Source organism: Muntiacus reevesi, chromosome 18, assembly GCF_963930625.1.
Source record: "Muntiacus reevesi chromosome 18, mMunRee1.1, whole genome shotgun sequence".
NCBI classification, from domain to species: Eukaryota; Metazoa; Chordata; class Mammalia; order Artiodactyla; family Cervidae; genus Muntiacus; species Muntiacus reevesi.
In genome coordinates this window covers 13059854-13078948 of record NC_089266.1, presented here as the reverse complement: position 1 = coordinate 13078948, position 19095 = coordinate 13059854, and the positions used below count along the sequence as shown (strand labels likewise).

The 19095-nt window shown below is 58.3% G+C and overlaps 1 protein-coding gene across 1 annotated transcript; it reads right to left on the bottom strand.

Annotated features, from left to right (window-relative positions):
• Nucleotides 1–301: 301 nt before the first annotated feature.
• On the bottom strand, nt 302–15618 carry METRNL (meteorin like, glial cell differentiation regulator). The gene is made up of 4 exons (XM_065909846.1): nt 15205–15618; nt 9032–9417; nt 2110–2169; nt 302–1126 (listed from the first exon to the last, which is right to left on the bottom strand). The coding sequence occupies exons 1-4, from the start codon at nt 15363–15365 to the stop codon at nt 804–806; spliced, it is 930 nt and encodes a 309-aa protein (XP_065765918.1). The 5' UTR covers nt 15366–15618; the 3' UTR covers nt 302–803.
• Nucleotides 15619–19095: the final 3477 nt, after the last annotated feature.

The following is a 19095-nucleotide window of genomic DNA, read 5'->3' as shown; positions in this document are numbered from 1 at the left end:
AGGATATGGGGCTCAGAACAGCCCCTGGGTATCTAGCCACTTGCCCTGGGATCAGGCATTTGGGGGAAGCTGAGGTCAAAGGGCAGGATCTGGGCTAACAGGAAGGGGGTGGGGTTGGTCCACCAGAAAGGCAGGGGTTGTAAGTATGGAGCTAACAGCCTCACTTAGAGTTGGGTCCAGTATGAAAGGTCCCTAATGCCAGGGCTGGGGTTAGGGGGGTGCTGACCCCAGGAGAAGACCTGACCTGGACCCCCAGCTAAGGGCCACACACCCCTGACCAGGGCCGAAGATAGACGCGCCATTGATCCGTCAAGTGGCTGGTCTTTATTCCCTGGAATGGAAACACCCTGCAGTCCCAAAATGATGATGGCTAGCAAAGCCCCTCCTTTAAAAATTCAAAAACAAAATGAAAAACGCTTAGGTGTCTGGCTCCATAAATTTCCATCAAAAGAAACAACTTTGAATGGTACCCAAGCCTGGTGTCCCGCATCAGCCGTGAGCTACATACAGCCCTCCCACTTCACCCAACATACCAGCCAAACACAGTGACTTCAGATGCTCAGAAAACAGTACAAAACGGAACACAAAGGCATTTTACGACACGGGAGTTTGCTTCCTATGGACATTTCTTTTTTAAAAAAAATATAATAACTTAGTTGGCATGTTACAGCATCTCCGATCAATCCGTCAGGGAGTCCTTGGCCGGAACCTCGTGGGGCATGCAGCGTGTGCCTCCCCAGCTTGAGCGCCAGGCACCCACCACAGTGTGCGTGTCCACCGCTGCGGCCGCGGTCACCTGGCGCTCACTCCGTGCCCATCTCGCAGGGGTTCATCCCCCTCTCCTCAGCATCCCTGTACATCCTTTGGAAATCCTTGAAGCGTGGGGCACAGCCGAGCCAGGCCTCCCCAAAGTGCATGTGACCGGTGAAGAGAAACTCGCCGTGCCCGGGCCGGACGCCGCACTCCAGGAGCGTGGAGACGCGCCCCCGCCAGCCTCCACCCTCGCCCTCGGGGGCTGGCCGGAACACCCTGCTCTTCTGCCGGTAGACCCGGCTCACGTTCAGGTGGATGGCTGACTCCTGCCGCTCTGGCTCGTGGATAACTTTCTGGATGGAGCCTCGGACGACTGCAGAAGAAGGAGAGAGGGTCAGCAGAATGCTTACCAAGCCAACAGCACACCCCCTACCCCGCAGCAAACTGGGAGCTGATCCTGAATGCTGCCTTCCAGAAATTCTCATTAAAAAGCTCAACCCACACACAAGAGGCTGCCTAGGGGCTGCCCCACCACCCACACTGTCGGGGGGCAAAGATGCTCTTCTCTCAAGGGCCAGTCACAGAAGTGGGGGAAAACAGAAGATACAAACCTCATTGTGCACCAACTTTTCAAGTTGGAACAAGAAAAGTGACTGTACTTAATACCCAAGATCTGCTGTGATTCTGCATCAAGATTGGACAGAAAGGGTGAAGCTTGGAGGAGAGGAAGGTGACAGGAAGGAGAAGGACAGAGCAGGCACAGCTTGGGGACCCCTTGCCTGGACCCAGATCCCCTCTGTGTGGGGCCAGAAAGAAGAAGGGGGATTGAACTTCCACTCCCCAGCTGCCCTGGGAGCCTAGGGGGCTGAGTCAGGTCCCGCTGGGCCGGCTCCAGCTAACTCATACTGAGTGTTGCCACCCTCAACCCGAGAACGTTTGTGCCAACGTCACAAACAGGCAGAGGCTGAGTCCCTGACCTCAGCCCTGACCCCACCAGTGCCTCCGACTCCCACACTTTGGTGCCTGCAAGGGACCTGGGTGTGGGTGGGGCGCTGCAGAGAGGCTAGAGCCAGGACTTGGGCTCAAGCACAAAGCAGAAAAATGCTCAATATGCCCTCAAATAGGAATTCCCACCTTAAAGAGGAATTCCCAACTCTTGCCCGGTCCTGCACACAGGTCCCTTCCCTTGGGCTGGGGTGGGGGGGGGGGGGGTCACTCTAAATGAGTGGAAAGGAAGGTATTTTCCCGTGACCTGCAATTGGTGATGGAAGGGGGGCCAAGCCCAGTCTTCAGCAGAGTCTCTTTCCCCCAGGGGGTCTATTTCTCCCATATGGTGGGAGCCTCCAGCATACTCACCAAAGTCGCTGGTGCAGACGGCCAAGAGAACCTCTGTGTGGCTGCAAGGGCGACACGGGGCTGCAGGAAGAGGAGAGAGTCAGGTGCAGAGTCAGATGGGGTCTGTGGAAGCTCGAGGAACACAGACCGTCCTGTCTACAGCACACAGGTCATGTGACATCCTATAACTCCTCTGATGTCAGCAACTGTCTAGGCCCCAGCCCTCTGCCACCAAGGAGCCAAGAGAGAAAGCAGGCGGGACCATGACCTCCGCCTCGTGGGTGGGGAGATGCGTCTAGGAGCTCCAGGCTTACCTAGGCTGCCTGCGATGGCATGAAAATGAAAGGCAAGTGGGGTTTTGTGCAGGACTGCACTCAGCTCATGTCTGTAGTCACACTTGGCAAGCAGCCACTGGGCTCCAAGTCACTTTTCGGTGCCAAAACCAACCCGTGCTCACCTGAAGCCGCATTCCTGACGCCAGCCTGGCCAAGAGCCTCTCCTGGCCTCAGTGGCCAGGCCTGGAAATGCCAGGGTCTCCCATTCACACTGCCCATCCCCACGGTCTCATCTGCCACCCCCATTCCACAGGAGGTCAAAGCACTGTCTAGAAGCACCACGAGGCTGCGGCCCTGCTAAACGCATTGGTGGGAGTGAGAGATGTGTCCACCTGCTTCAGCAGTGGGGTCCTTATCTAACCGACGGGACCAAGTGACCACCTCCAAACCCCTCTAGACACCTTTCACAGCAAGCCCAGTTCACAGAATCCCCTCCGAGATCCCCAGATGTGGGAGGGGGCTGATTCCTCCAGACAAACCAGTTCCTCTCGGTGGGCCTCTGCCCGAGTCAGCCCTCCACCTACTGACTCAGATGGGTAGGAGCCCTCCAGAAAGGCTGGGGCAGGCGGGGAGAGAGAAACCTCGAGACTTCGGGGACCCCTGGGGACCACGGCACTCCTAACTCAAGAGTGGATGTAGGGAGACACGAGTTCATTATTTGGCTCTGATGTTGCACTTTTCCTCACCTGTTTCTAGGGGCCCAAACTCCCTAACAACAGCAACATTAGGTATGAGCGCTCACCAGGAAAAGCTTCCCTCGGCCCTTTCACATTCTAAAGGCCCCACAGGGTCTCCAGCCTTGAGGCTCACTGGGCCTGGACGAAGCTACAGCTGTCCGCCTGCCTGGCTCTGAACTGGGCTGAGCTGTCACCTGCCCAGGGGGCTGCAGTGACTCAGGGCTCTGGAGGAAACAGGCAGACTCGGAGAACAGGAGAAGCCTCTGGGGCCCAGAGTGTGTGTGGGGGCAACCAGAGATGACCCTGGAGTCTCCAGCGTCCTGGGACCCCCTGAGGATGGACATGATGTGTCCAGAGCGCTGGCCTTCCTGTCCTGCCCCCGGCGGGGGTGGGTGCATGCGTCCCAGTCCAGTTTGGTGAGTGCATGACTCAACGGGAGCTTCTGTCAAGTTATCAGGAAAAAGGAGAAGCCGCAGAACAAGAACAGCCTGTCGGACGCGTCGGAAGCATCTGAGAGCACAGAGTGCCTCCCGCCCCAGCTCCAAATCCCGAGCCTTCGTGCTCTTTGTCACGAGTGTGGACCTGCCAGCCTCAAGGCCTCCCCTAAAAAAGAGGGTGGCCAACTGGGGGGTCCCCCACCTCTAGCCTGCTGGGGGCCTGCTGCCCACAGTGGGTCTGACAGAGGTCACTACGGTGAGGAAAGTGGGCTGCACAGCCTCACGTGCCTTGGGGGGACTTGCATCCTATGAGGTGGTGGAGAGACTTCCCGTCCTGGTGGTGCCCCCAGTGCCCACTGGGGCAGAGGCCCCCACCTAGGGCCGCAGGGCCAGGCCTTGCAAGCTTCAAGGGCAGGGGGATGAGAGGCGAGGTCCGCACAAGCTCTCTAGAAGCTGAGACAGGCCCAGGCCACGGACCCTGGTGGGACTGCAGGCCTGGGTGTGTGTAATCGCCAAGCCCTGGAGCCTCACCTTCAGTGGGTCGTAGGCCCCAGGACCTTGGCTGACTGCTGGGGAGAAAGGTGGCACGAGCTTGTCCCAGGCCCTGACTCAGGCCCAGTCCCATGGAGGATGTCCGAGGACGCGGTGGCCCCAGGGGCCGGTGGGCAGCAGCCTACAGACCCTCCTGTCGAAGCCTCAATGAGCTGGCGCCACGCTGACAGCTGGAGCTAACAAATCCCGCATCCCCTGCAACTCTCTATGACCCTGAGCTTTATGAAGTGTAGGCACCTTCGTGGAGAATCCAGGCTGCCGATGCTAGAATCCAGCAACAGTCTGGAAACAATTATTAATCGGAGTCAGGCTTGTAAAGGCGGAGTGGAATGCGCTGGTTCCTGACACATCGAATCTCGTTTCCTTGCGGGGAAGGTGAGGTGGGGGCAACCTAGGGGCCGGGTGGAATTCTGGCCTATAGTTCTTGGAAAAGGGGAGGGGCAGGGGAGTGTGGACGTGGAGCAGATTATTCTGTGTATAAAATGTGTATAAAATGAACTGAATGAAGTGGGGAAAAAAATCAGGGTCAAGGAGACCAGTCTGGGGGTGGCGGGGACGCAGGTGACAATAAGGGCAGCACCCCACTGTCAGACTCCGGGCAGCCCGACGCCCAAGGAGATGTTTGCAGATGGGGGGATGCTGCTTCAGCAGGTGGGACGGCCCAGGTAAGGATGACTAGGGAGATCTTGTGTGAGACACCCTCTGGGGTCTCCAGTGCAGCCTCGCCAGGTGGGGAAATGCAGCATTTTAACAGGGAAGAAAGTGCAGGTGGCAACGTGGCCAGTGTTCCCTAAGCCAAGAGCCTCCTCTGATCGGCACGACGACCCCGCGCTCACCCCAACTCCAGGCTGCAAGGTAACATCACCCCACAGGACCCTGAGGGACCTGACTGAGGCTGGTCGCCCCCTGTAGAGGCCCCGCAAGCACAAGAAACGACCCCCCTCACCAGCCGTCTCCCCCACACCTGCTCTCCTCCCTTCCTTTTCCTGGTGAGCCAGGGGTCACACCTTCCACCCCAAGAGCCCGGAGCTGGGTAAGATGAAAAGTAATCTTAATGACTTGGGGAGCTGGAGAAGCACTGGTGCAAGAAAACTAAATTTTCAGGGAAAAAATTAAGTTCTCTTCTGTTTCCAGGAAACAACCAAGTTTCTTCTCTTTTCTGCACGCTGTTGTTTATCTCCCACAGCCCATCAAGGCCACCCCTATATTCCAAGGTGCCTGAGGGGGGGATGTCAGCAGGGGGCCCTCAAAGGGATCATTTGCCTCTGACTCATCAACAGAGTGGTTTCAAAGGGGACGGGGAGGTGAAGCCCATCAGAAACTATGGGACCCAGGCCGCCTCACCCGACCTAGCACCCACAAGCAGCAATGGGTGTCACTTCTGAGCCTTCACGGCTGGCACAAAGGGGCGTCCTCCTGCCCCTCCAGCTGTGGGTCTAAAACACCACTGCTGTCCCCCTTCACCTGCACACAGAGGGCCAGCTCTGGGTGGGCATCACACACAGCCCACCCCTGCTTCTCAGCTCCCTAAGCAGTAAAAGAATAGGCTGGAATCAGGGGTCCCAGAGGAACCCCCAAAATAGGGTCTGCCTCTGTCTCTTAGAACCAGACCGAGTAACACCCCTGCCCTCCCTTGCTGGCCACCACAACGGGTCCCCCAGCCCACAGGGCCATGGGGTTGCTGACGGTGCCCGTTTACCCAAGTGTACTGGGACCCTGCAGAAGATGGTCAGTGGGGCCACAGTCAGGCCTCAGCATACAGTCCAGGCGTGGCCTGGAGCTGCTTCCACTAGTGAGTTGCATCTGGCTGCTCGCCTGCCTTTTATACCCTGCCAGGAGGAGGGAGTGTTGGGTTCCTCAGGTGCCTGGCGAGGCCCTCGTGGGAGGGGGACAGGAAGGGGCAGGTCCTCCTGCTCCGGCCACGTGGCAGCCCAATCCTGAGTCCCCCAGGGCTGAAGGACCACTGCCGCCTGCCTGCCCCTCTGTCTCCGCCTGCCTCTCCGTTCTGGCCTCTTCTTTGGCTGTCGGCACATCTCAGTTCATACGAGGCAGCCGATTGTGCAACATGATGAACACGAGGCTGACACGCTCACCATAAACACACCCGGCAGAACCACCCAGAACTGCGGCCGGCGAGGCTCATGCACACCTCCCCTCCTCCAGGATCCCGGCCCATAGGGCTTCTACTCTCATGTCAGCACAAACTGGAACTTGTGACTCATCGGCGAGGGAGAAGGCTTGTCCACCTCCCCAGCAGGTTGCTTCCTGGGCTGCTCGTCCCCAGGACGTGTGCTCACCTCCATGGCCCACACACCAGGGACCTGGCTTCACCGGGGTCTCCCAGCTGGAGCCAGGGCCAGACAGGAGGGCGTTGCCCTCTGAGAGCCCGCCTGGCCCCAGGGGAGGTCACTGCTGCCAGATGGCTGGCACCAGCATTCCACATTACGTACCCATTCCTTTGGCATTAAGAGCTTAGGGACGCATCCCTGGGGAGAAGGGACACACCAGCCTCCCCGGATCCCTGCTGCTCTCGCCTCCTTCAGGACAGAGAGGTGCTGGGCCCACAGCTGCCAGACCCTGGGAGCATCTTGAGTCCCCATCTCAAGTTCTGACAGTCACTGCGTCTGTACTGCCCCAGGCCAGCACCCCAGCCACTGGGCAGACAGATGGATATTTACACCCCAACACCCCCAGGGTCCCTGGGGATCCCTGCAGGCCCCAGATTTAAAAAGACACTCCAGGGGCAGGCAAGCATATGGCTGGGGGTAACAAGGGAATCCCAGCAGCCCAATGTCCAGCCGCAGTCATGCAACCAGTGTGGGGCCCTGGCCAGTGACCAGATGACCCACCCCATCACATGGGGCCTCCTCCCTGGGGCCCTGTGGGGCTCTCCCAAACCCACTTACTGCCCTAGCCTGGAAACATGGGCCTGGGGTCTGGGGAGGCACAGACCCTGGCCCCAGAGAAAGGGAGAGAAAGTCTCGGGTCCCCAGGGCTGAGTCACAGGCTGAGTCACCCCAGGCTGTGATCATACTGTGAATTTTCCACCACAGACTCCAGTCTGTGCTGACCGGAGCACCCAGGTGGCATCACGGAAAGGCCTTTACACCATGGCCTCTGAGAATCTGGTAGGAGCCACACAGCAAAGTGGAACAAAGTTCTAGCCGGAAAGAACGTGTGACCAGTAGCCCAATGGCTTCAACCCATCAACATTTTAATCAGTAAAAGGAATGCTAGTGAGTTCCTAATATCTGCCCCCTCGGCCAACCATCGCCGTGGTCAGGCACATCAAATTTGGTGACTGGATTTTTCCAGAACTTGTTTTCATGGCGAGTTTATCTCCAGTGGCTCCCTGCTCCATACGCATACACACCAGAGTGAGCCGGTGATCACTTGCTGGTGATCGAGATAAAGGCTGTTGTAGTTAAAGTTTTATTCAAGTCCTGGGGTTTTATAGCCGCTTTCAGCATTCCTGACAGGGTCCTATCCAGTCAGGCCCTGGGGGGAGGGGTCCTACCTGGGCAGTCATACGCTGAAGCTCTAGAACAGACCAGTTTAGGTTGAGAGAGAGTTAAGGTTTTAGAAACTCATCGGAGTCAAGAACAACAGGACAACATACTGTAGATTCACACTCGGGAGAAAAGTCTACATTTCAAATCCTAGGAGGTCTGAGGTTTCCCAGTGGAAGATTTTATTCACTAAAATGTGGAGATTATACTCTTCTTGGGGTTGGTCCGCCCCTCACACCAGGTGTTTGGACCTCAGCACTGCTGACGCGTGGGGCCAGGTCATCCTCCATGCTGGAGGGACCATGCCAACACTTGGGGCCAGCTCATTCTCCGTGCTGGGGCTGCCCCATGCATTATGCAGTATGAGCAGCACCCTTGCCTCACCTCCATCACTTGATGCCAAAGCACCCCCCAATGTTCATCATCTCAGCTGGTCACTGAAGAACAGCTGCCTGGAACCTGTCCCCAAGATGCTCCGAGCTCCCACCTTCCCCTTCGGAGGTATCTTGCTACCAACTAGTTTGAGAATTGAATTGACGAAGATGGTGCAGATGGCGCACCCAAGTGCTATCAGCCCCCGCCCCACACAATCGGACCCCGTGAAGCCATCTGTGCCTCGGGGCTAGAGCCCCACCGGGCCTGGATGTCCCTGATGAAATGACGAGGCCCCTGAGTTTGCCCTGTGTGGGAGCTCTTGGGGCCACACACTCCTCTCTGCCCACAGAACTTTCCAGAGACCAACACTGCTCTCCACACAGGGTGCATCAGAGCTATCTGTTGGCCTCAAAGAGAAGGAAGGAAAATCTGAAGCCAACACACCAGCCCTCGGCCACCCAGAGACTCTCTCAGGGACCTCGCCCGAAGTCCCCAGATTGTCACAGCCTCTCAGCCACCCTGCCTGGCACGGCGCTGTTGCCCTCAGCTCCACATGGACGAGTCCTCACTGACACCCACACATAAATCGGCTCGGGAACCCGGGACCGGCCCACAATTCAGGACACCCCAGCTCTGGAACGGGAATCAGCCTCAACTCCCACCCAGAACTCAAATGTTTCAGGGGCTGCAGCCGACACCCAAAACACCTGACCGACTCGTGTGTCAGAAGAAACTCTGGAGGAGTTTGGACGGTAACAGCACCCACTTCCAATTGCAGTCACAGCTGGTCCAGGGGAGAAGAGTGTATTGGGGCCAGGACTGTGTCACGGCTCTGTTCCGACCCACGGCCATCATCCTGAGTCCACACTGCCCACAGCACGCCGGGGGCAGCCTTGGCCACCCTCGGGCAGACCCGCCAGGTCTGAAGCCCAGACTCGGGCAGCATGGTTCTTCCCCATGGGAGGAGGTGGGGGCAGGAGACAACGGATGCGGGGCAGGCCCAGCGAACAGGAGAGGACCCCCCCGAGGCCACCCCCGCACCCTGCGCCCACACTCACCCGACAGGGCGTGCAGGTCCGGGCCCGCGCGCCTGCCGGTCAGCTCGTACTGGAAGCCCGTGGTCCTTCTGCTGATGTCTTGCTGTGGCGTCGCCTCCACGAACAGGCCCCCCTGCTCGAAGCCGAAGCACGGCGCCTGGCCGGGCCCGAGGTCCCCGTCCCGCACCAGCAGTTTCAGTTCTCCAGTCTTTTCCAAATAAATATTGGCCCCCGAGGAGCCCCTGAGGGGCTTGATGCACAGAGTCAGGTGCCGGGAGGGCGAGAAGGTGTTGGGGCGCAGGTTCACGATGAGCGCCCCGGTCGGGTACATCCACTCCACGGTGCCCGCCGCGCAGCGCAGGTAAACTTGCTCCACCTCCTTCCTGTGGGCCTCGTGCGTCAGCCCGCTGCGGAGAGGGGGAGACACGTCAGTCGGGAGAGGCACCTGAGCACCGCCGTAAGGCATCCGCCTACAATGGGGGAGCCGCAGTAGACACGGGTTCGATCCCCAGGTCGGAAAGATCCCCCGGAGGAGGGCACGGTGACCCACTTCAGTGTTCTTGCCTGGAGGATCCCCATGGACCGAGGAGCCCGGCAGGCCACAGCCCACAGGGTTGCAAAGAGTCGGACACGACTGAAGCAGCCTGGCACAGCATGGCAGCACCCCTCGCCCACAGACCGGAGTGGGCGCTGTCGCCACCATGCAGCTGAGGGCCCATCTCCAGGGAGGGGGGTGCGGCCATGCGGTCCCACTCGTCCGGCTCTGAGCACTCTAGTGCGTGTGGGAGCTCCCGGGCCCTCTCAACACCCCGACACTCCACTGGCCTCTGAGCCCAAGTCTTTGGGGTCTCTCCCTGAGCTGGGATGATGATGGGTGCGGTGGAGGTGGGAAACACGGAAGGGATGGATCTTCCAAAAAATAAACAGGGAAACACCAGCCAGACGTTGGCACCAACCCAGGTTCCCGATGACCAAATGAGGGTCAGGAAGCTCATTTGATGGGAGATTCCCATTGACTGGAGTGGAGACCAGGGAGCAGATTCAAGTGACAGGAAGCACGCAGGAATGCCAATGCCATACAATAAAGAATGCACTCCAGGGAGCAGCTTTTAAACCAAAGGGAACGTTAGCAATTTGGTGGTTTGGGAGGGGGGGCCGTTGTTGGAGGTTGTTGGTGAGTTTTGTCTTTAGGGTCCCCTTTAGACACAATGTTCCTATTGTCTTGAAGGCAATAATGTGACCGCTTTTCATTCATTTGTAAACCCGAAGACCCTGCATTGCCAATCGTGGTTTGTTGTTGTTGTTGTTGTTGTTTTCAAAACAAACTCAAATATCATCAAAGCAAGAAACAAAAGTGAAGAGAAGGTCCTCCACGGGGAGACACTGGAGGGAACTACCGAAAAACACTACAAAAGATCTGTGGATGCCTGTCTTCCTGATGGGGACTGCTGAGGAGTTCAGTGGGTTTCAGTCCTAATAAATGCCAAACAGGAAAAAATGAAGTGTGCTATGCTCTCGGGGTGGCAGGTCTTGAGTAAGTTGTAACATTATGTTTTCGAGAAATTGAAACCATCAAAAACGTTCAAGTTTCCCCTACTCAAACTTGTAATGTAAATGTCAGCTTGTGGTGAAGGTTACGTCATGACCACCGAGCAGCCCTGGAACTCAACCCGGTGACTTCAACTAAGTGTTTTATTACATGAAATTTGGTTCTGATCAGATCTCAGACAGGTTCACCCACATTCTTAGGATTTTTATGTGAAATAAACAATGCTACATTCAGAGTCCTGGCCTGAGTGAGTTACCAGAAACCTTTTCTGCAGAGGAGAAAACACATAACATATGGTTTGCATTTACTGTTGGTGACTCATGCTCCGGGCCCCGAAAAGCCTCGCTTTTCATACGACGGCCAGCTGCAGGCTGGGGCTGCACAGTCACCCTGCAGACCACATCAGAAGGACGTGTCAAGGAGGTGAACTCCCTCCTAACCCCACTCCCCACCCCCAAGGCCCTGGGTCATAGGCAGCCTGGCCTCAGACGCCTACTGGGGCCGCACACGCAGAACAGACTTACAAATTACAGCCACATAAAACTCACACAAGCTCATCTGACACACAGGAGGGGATGGGTGTAATTACAGTGCTGGGTGACAATATTAGACTAAATGGTGTGTGGTTGCCACAGATGACTATAATCAGCCCTGCTCTTATGCAGCCACACAAACTTTATCACAGTGTCCCTCCTCTCCTGGCTCCAGCCTCGAGGGGCAGCTGGACACTTGCCCCATGCCCAGGCACCAAGCCTCAACTCTCTCTCCCACAAAAACCATCCCATCAAAGGCTTTGCTTCCCTCTCAGTGGGAAGAGGGGACCCTAGGGGTCGAGGGAGTGGAGAACCCACGGCAGAGGCTGTGGGTACCTCTAAGCTGCCTTAACCTCAACAGTGGAGGGGGAAAAGGGGGTGGACTTACCCTCCACCCATGTCTTGGCAGGGGTGAAGAGGGCCCTCATGGGGACTGATGGCCAGCCCACGCTGCCCAGGGGGAGGTGGACCTGAGGCCCTAGGGGCTGCCACCACCAGCCTGGGCACGTGACCTCATGCATCCATTTACTCACAACTCACTCGCCACCTAAAAGAGGACTAGGAACAAAAAGACAGTGGACAGACAAGAAATATGGCGCCCATCACTTTACCCTCTAGCAGGTCCACCCCATCCCCAGAACCTACACAGGCTCTGCTCTGCCTCTTCTCTTTTTTTAATTACTTATTTTTATTTATTTATTTGGCTGTGCCAGGTCCTACTTGCGGCACACAGGGTCTGCTATCTTCGTTGTGGCACACAGGACCTTTAGCTGCATCATGTGAACTCTTAGTTGTGGCATGTGGGACCTAGTTCCCTGCCCAGGGATCGAACCCAGGCCCCCTACATTCTGAGCACAAGTCTTAGCCACTGAACCACCAGGGAAGTCACCACCTCTGCTTCTCTCTTGTTCTACTAAAACATCAGGACCAACAAGACTCCCACTAGGCGCCCAACACAGGAGTGTCCACGGTCACATCACAGCAAGAGCTCCATTCAGACAGACATCTGCTCGGTTCAGCCTGGGGCCAGCTGAAGTAGAAGATTCACGGTCTACCTAGTACCTACCGGAAAATCTAGTCACCACTGAAAGACTGAAAATGCAAAAGTGCTATTAATGCAAAAGTGCTGGAGATGCAAACACACAACACATTGGTAATGGTCACTGCTGACGGTATTTTACGATTTTCATATAACATGCAAGTGACATCCTAACCAAGCAAAAATGAAATAACTATGCCCTGATGTGATGAAGCTAAAGGATTCAGGAAAAAAAAAAAAGGTTCTATTCATCCTTAGGAAACTGAGAAAACTGATTTGATCTTGGATTATTTAAACTGAGTTAATGCATTAAAAAGGTGCAGGGGGGATGAGTTGGCAAGTGTCACTCCCAGGAGGACCCACGCCTGTGGAGCACCTTTCTGGGAAAGATGGCAAATTCCAAGTTGCTACAGGGACTATCTGACGGGGTCAGTGTGGAAGCCGCAGAGCCCACGCCGCAGAGCCCACACCACTCGTCCCCACAGCCTGGTCCAAACCCTGAGTCACCAGAAGGAAGTGATGGTCTCTGGTTGACTAAAGTCAGGAAGAGCTTCAGATCAAGGGCGAAACCAAAAGGCTCTGCTTCCTGGAGTTACCTTTCATTTCCCCACCTCGCAGGAGAGACAGCCCAGGTGTGGCATACTGACTGGCAGTACCCAGCCCGTCGCAGTGGGAAAGTTCATGGTCCACCTTTATGACCAGGGCCTAATAAAGATAGGACGCATCCTGCCCTGGCCGAGGGAGAGGGATTTCAAAACCCTCTACTTAATTGCTTGGATACACCCAGAAACACATCCAGCCTGTCAAATGTGAGTGGCCAGTGTCGTAAAAAAGCAACTCCCTTCGTATCAGGGTATCAGAAACCACCCTGCGCATCGGGGCTTGCACCACCCTGTGCTGCCTTTAGAACAGCTCATAAAAAGTCATAAATGCTATAGAATCAGCAGGCAAACCGGTGCACCAGGGTAAGAATCTGTCAGCTGATCTGTGAAGAAAAAAAAAAAAAGGTAACTGGAGGGGTAGCGATTACAACCCTGGTGTGGGGGGAGGGGGGTCTTATGCTCCTGGAATGTGACTTGGACCTCTCTCTGCTCCGATCCTACCCATAACTTCTACAGCCACTGCAGCCGCCCTTGACAAGTTTCTACCTCTAGGTTGAGTGGAGGACATTGGAGGGTGTCCAAGACCAGGGGTTCATTAGCAGTGATGGAGGGAGAGGGGATACAGGCAAGCGACTCTGCTTCTCCAGATAGATAAGAGGATGCACAGGAAGAAGAAGGGATTCCTCTATCCACTACAAACACCTGCATGGTCCCCAGGGGAGGCATCCTCTGCACACTGGTCCTCCAAGAATGTGAAAAGGGTATCAGCTCCTCCTCTGAAAATTCAAGCTCACAGGGGTGGGACTGGGTTTCTGTTTTTGATCTGCTGAAGCAGGACACCCCAAGGCCTCATTTTGGGGATGCACTGATTCATCCAGCAGAGGCTACAAAGCAGGGAGTTTAATTACCAGCGAGGGGGGAAAGGGCAGCCCCAGAAGAGTGTGTCAGAGTCAGAGGCTCCCAGCCAGCTCTGTGCCGGCGCCAGCATTCTCCAGGCCAACCCTCCCCCAGAGCTCGGATCCGCCGCCCTGCAGGGCCCAGTCTCAGCTCCACCAACCCCTGCTGCCGGGAGACCTTCTGTAGCCCAGAGGGCGGGTGACACCAGCCCAACCGCCCAGCCTCAGGAGCCCGGGACCTTCACTCTGGGATGGGTGGGAAGTAGAGAGAAAGGAGCAACGTAATTGCCAATTTCCACAGAGAACTGGGGGCTTCCCGGGCGGCTCAGCAGTAAAGAATCCGCCTGCAATGCAGGAGACACCGGTTTGATCCCTGAGTGGGGAAGATCCCCTGGAGGAGGAAATGGCAACCCACTCCAGTATTCTTGCCGGGAAAATCCCACGGAGGAGCATGCACAACTGGGTCTGGATTTATCCAAGATGACCAGCAGCTGCCCTGCTGACGCACAACCCAGCACCCTGGCACAACCCTGCCCTTCTCGGAAAAACCGTCTTCACTCAAAACAACCCCATGACACCCCCACAGCATGAGGTGTCTGCCAGCGGGAGTCTTCCCACCAGAAGGCAGGGTTTAAGGGGCCCTGCATGGTGGGACGCCCGGACACCCAGACCCCAAGAGAGTCCCGGCCCACTGTGTTTTCGGAGAAGACGACCCTAGCATCTCCCTCGCTCTGCAAACTCTTGAACCCGCAACTTCCGAAGCACATGCCTTCTTCTCCGACGGCGAGGTGCCGGGCTCCGGCCGGCGCCTTGGCAGACGGCTGTTCTCGTCCTGAGTAGCTGCGCTCTCACCAACCACCCCCCCTCCCCGCCCACGCTTGTGACTTGCCTGTCACACTGCAGTTTAAAAAAAAAAAAAAAGTCCTCGGCTGCCTGCCTTGGCGGAGGGCGTGAAGGGGGGTCGCCGAGCCCAGCGCGCGCTGCCAAGGGCGGCCTGACCTTCACCGGGCGGGGCGGGGGGCTCGACCAGGCCCAGAACTCGCCCGGCGCAAGGTGCCCGCCCGCGGGTCTCCGCCCGCACCGACGTGGTCAGCGCCAGGACCCCCTCTCCGACCACCGGAGCCGCCGCTCCTTCCTACCGATCCGTCTGTCCCTTCCCGCTCGGCCCTGAGCGCAGGCCCGGCTCCTCCCGGCCCGGGGCGCGCAACTCCTCGCCGAGGGCAGAGCCCGGGAAGGGCCAGAGGGCTGACTCCCGATCGCCTCCAGTGAAGGGTCGCGGGGTCCGGGCTGCTGCTCTCTGGGAACCAAGCGGCGACCCGTGCGATCCTGCGCCGGGAGAGCTGGCTGCCGGACCGAACCGACCCCACCGCGCTGCAGGCGCGCCTTCCCCTGGGCGTCTCCTGGGTCGGGGGACCGGGACGCCGCGGGCTCTTTTGTTCTAGAACCGGGGGCGGGGGAGGGCGGGGACCGCACTCGGCCTGGAGAGCGGGCCCCCGGGCCCCCGAGCCCCCGCACGCTCTGCCCGCGCGGGAGGGGAGTGGACGCGAGGGCCGGGCTCGCGCCGCGCGGACTCACCTCCCCTTCCAGCTGCACAGGTCGCTTGAGTACTGCGCGCCCGCGCCGCCCAGTAGCACGGCCAGCAGCAGCAACAGCGGCGGCGGTCCAGGGCCCGGGGCGGGGGGCCTCGGCCACAGCTGCCCCGCGCGCCCCCCAGCCGCCCGCGTCGCGCCCCGCATGCTCTGGCTCCGGCTCGGCCGCCTGTCCCGCGTCCGCGCCAACCGAGCAGACCCTAGACCCGGCGCGGCCGGGCGGCCGGGCTCCGAGTTCAGGAGGTCAGGTCGCGCGCCCCCCGCGCCTCCAGGGCGGCCGCCCGCCCATCCCCGCCGGAGTCGGGGCCGCCGGAGCCGCTGGAGCCGCTGGAGCCGCTCGACCCGTGCGCGAAGATCCGCGCCAGCCGCCGCCGCCAGAGCCTCTGAAGTCTGCAAGTCCGCGGTCCCGGTCCCGGCTCAGCTGGGGGGCGGTGCCCGTCCCACCGCTCCGCCCCCGCCCCGGGTCCGCCCCCGCGCGCCGGAACTCCGCCCCTTGCGCCCGCGCCCCGCGCCCAGTGCGCCCGGCTGGACGCGGCGGATACCCGAGTATGCTGCGTGGCAGGGGCGCGGAGCGCCGGGGGTGTGTGGCTCGGGGGTGTGTGGCTCGGGGGTGGGACAGGCTAGGACGCCGCGGAGAGGAGAGGGCTGCGCGAGGGACGGGGAGGAGGGCCCGGGAGGGAAGAGCCAGGTTGGAAAGTGGAATTTCGAGCGGGAGGGGGAAGGGCAGCAGCGCGTCCCGGGCTTCTAAGGTGCGGGGGCGGGGTAGAAACCCGAGACCCAGGGTCTGTGCAGACCCTAGCCGAGCGCCTGGCCGGCAGGTCCCTCCCGCCGGCAGACTGAGTCCGGAATGGCCTCTGGGATGTAGCAGGGGCGCCTGGCCGTGTCACTGGTGTGTGACCAGCCTGAGGCCGTCAGAGATGTTCCTGGCACCCACCCTCGACGGGATTTGAGTGTGCTTTGCGGAAGTTCAGACCGCCGTCCCGCGGCCCACGGGGGAGGGGAGGCCCGGCTGTGGCCGACTCACAGTTGAGTGTGCGGTGGACCCTGGGACACCCATTCCACAGAAAGGCTCTGGATTTGCCGGCCGAGGTCACCGCTTCTGTGCATCCCTCCCCCTGCGCCCCCCACCCCCACCCCGCCATCCCTGCTCCAAAGTTAGTCTCCTGCCCGATTCACCAGCTTCGCACTTGATTTTCATGGTGGGGGCCCTCTCGGGTACTGTAGGGTTTTAGCAGCATTCCGGAGTAGCAGCCCCCGCACCGCCAGGCTTGGCGACAGGACCTGTCTCCAGATGCTGCCAAATGCTCCCTGGGTGCAAGGTTTCCTTCTGAGCTCCCTGTTTTCGCAGCACCCAGCCTCCTGAGCACAGCAAGAGGAGAGCTGCTGCCCCCCAGGTGGTCACTGGGGCCAGCAAGTGCCCGACATCCAAACAGGAGGACATAGGCAACTCAGAGGACCCTGGCCTCTGGAAGGATGATAAGGATCTACCAGGTGGAGGGAGGGAGCCCTGGCACTCCAGCCAGCCAACCCAGGGATCACAGAAGCAGGTTTTTCTGCTTCCTCAGACTCGGGTGTTGATTTGAGTTCCAGAGTCTGAAACTCCGTCAAATAGAGAAATCTGACCTGGTTTTAGCATTTCTTTTCCAGCCAATATACCTTTCGGGAGGAATTGCAAATGACCCATGGGGGAGGGGAGTTACTTCCTATTATTTTTGCATTGCATCCTTTCATTTGGTTAGAGTTTGGAAGTCTAAGTCGGTTGTAGAAATGGAATTATCACCCTCTGGAGAAGCCGGAGGCTGCAGGATCCAAAACAGATGAGCCTGGGAGACAGCCTCTGGAGTGCTGGGGCAAGGCTGGGGGCGTGGTTCACCCTTGAAGGGGTTTACAGTTGAAGAATCTGCTTAAGGCAACCCTGAAATAGCAGGTCTACCCACCTAGCCTAAGCCTGGAGCGAGGACCTTCCCTGGTCATAAATAGTGATGTCATCCCAAGACCCAAAGTCAGCTTTGAGGCTGGAGGACTCTAAACACATCCATTCCGGCTTGAGGGCCTGCTGCACCCCCTCACCACACCCCTTTGGAGTGTGTGCCCCCTCCCCGCCTTGCTGCAAGTACCAGGGTGCAGAACTGCTCAGAGAAGTGAGTGAGCCAAGTGAAACTGCCACCCAGGCGGCAGGGGAGAGGGGTCTGCTGCTCGCGGATCTGGAAACTGCAACCACTTCTGTGCACCTCTCACCCAGGGCACTGTGGGTGATAAAGAAAGGCTATACAAGCAGCCTGACTGGGCTGAAGGGCCATGGGGCCGGTCAGGGTCCAGGTCTTCACACAGGATGGTGTGGGCCGGTTTGAAGGCCCCTTCATGTTATAAATGCAGAGACTGGGTGCTGTGAGCCTGAGGGATCTGCTCCAGGGTTTCAGAATTCTATAGTGACCGCTGGACCAAAGAGGAGAGCCGTTTTGGGGGGGCAAAGTGGAGCTGATTCCTGTCCCAGGCTCAGGACCGTGACCTGGAAAGCTGCCAAACCACCTCTGCCCAGGTCGACTTCCCTAAAACAAGCTCAGCATAATGGTTCTTGCCGGACCAGTGGAGCAGCGACCAGGAGCCAGCTCTGCAGCCTTCAGTTAATAATATATCCGCATTGGCTCAGCGATTATAGCACCTGTGCACATTAATGCAAGATGTCAGTAAGAGGAATCGGGCAGGGCAGGGAGTATATCGGAGCTCTCTGTAGTATCCGCTTAGCTTTCTATAAGCCTAAGAAATTTAAGACGATTAAAGACAAAAGTTTTAGCAGCGTTCTTGGGAGAATCTGATAGACTCTTGGGACCGTCCGACCTAAGTCTCTGTGACAGGCCCTCACTTCTGGGGACACAGGTACCTCTGGATTCCTGGAGGGTCCCTGAAGCAGGAATTTCCAGATTTCCCTCCTCATGTCAAGAGCCAGCCTGGGGGTGGGGCCACAGCAGCAGAACTGGTTCCTCAGTCTGCACTCAGCTCCTGGGCACCTCTTTGTCCTGCAAGGTGGGGCTGATGACCCCTCCTGGCCGAGCAGAGCCACTTCCTTGTGCTCACGGTGTCAGCTCTTGGGGGGCATGTGATGGTGGGTGTTGGGGCAGCACAATGAGGTGGGTCATGGCTGGTTGAGGCTGCCTGGCAAAGACCACCTGCCCCGCTTCATCAACCCCCACCGCACCAAGCAGGGAGCAGGGAAACCCTGTAGGAGCCCAGTCAGAGAACCTTGGGGTGTGTGAGTCCACGGAGGGCTGGGGTCGGGGGCACTTCGCAGTGGGACTTTCTCCCAGTTAAACCCAGGAAGGTGGTGTCCCCACCCCCACCAGAGTGAGAAGGTGGGTGTCGTGGCGTCTGAGAAAAGCTGGGTGCTGCATTTATGGTCCTCCCAATACCAGCATGCCCACTGGAAGGCAGGATGGAGGACTAGACCCACTGCGGTCAGACAGCAAAGCTGCCCATCCGCACACTCGGGTGACAGCCCCACCGTCTAGCTGCTCATCTGCACCCTCGGTGACAGCCCCACCGTCTTGCCTGAGTTCCTTCCACAGCCCCATGAGGCCAGAGGAATAGGGCTCAGCAATGACAGAGACCTCACAGCAGAGCTCAGCGTGCCCTTGAGGTGCACACCGCTGCTGGGCCTCGCCCCTTGCCTCGTGTGGAGGGGCAGTGATGCAGGGCGCTTAACCACAGAGCCGCCTGTCCTACCTCCTGGTCCATGCAGAGCACATAATGACGGAGTCCGTGGACCAAACTCAGGTCCGTATCAACCTTCACTCCTGATCTGTCCGTTCACTTACAGAGATGTTTCCCAGGCGTTTGCTGGGCACGTCTCTCGGGTGAGTTCCACGGCTGCAGCCCTGGG

Excerpts from the sequence above, each read along its gene's own strand:
- METRNL (XM_065909846.1), bottom strand. The coding sequence starts at position 15,365 with ATGCGGGGCGCGACGCGGGCGGCTGGGGGGCGCGCGGGGCAGCTGTGG. Across the intron at positions 9,418-15,204 it reads CTGTGCAGCTGGAAGGGGAG|CGGGCTGACGCACGAGGCCC; the intron begins GTGAGTCCGCGC and ends CCCTCTCCGCAG. Across the intron at positions 2,170-9,031 it reads GGACCTGCACGCCCTGTCGG|CCCCGTGTCGCCCTTGCAGC; the intron begins GTGAGTGTGGGC and ends CTCTTCCTGCAG.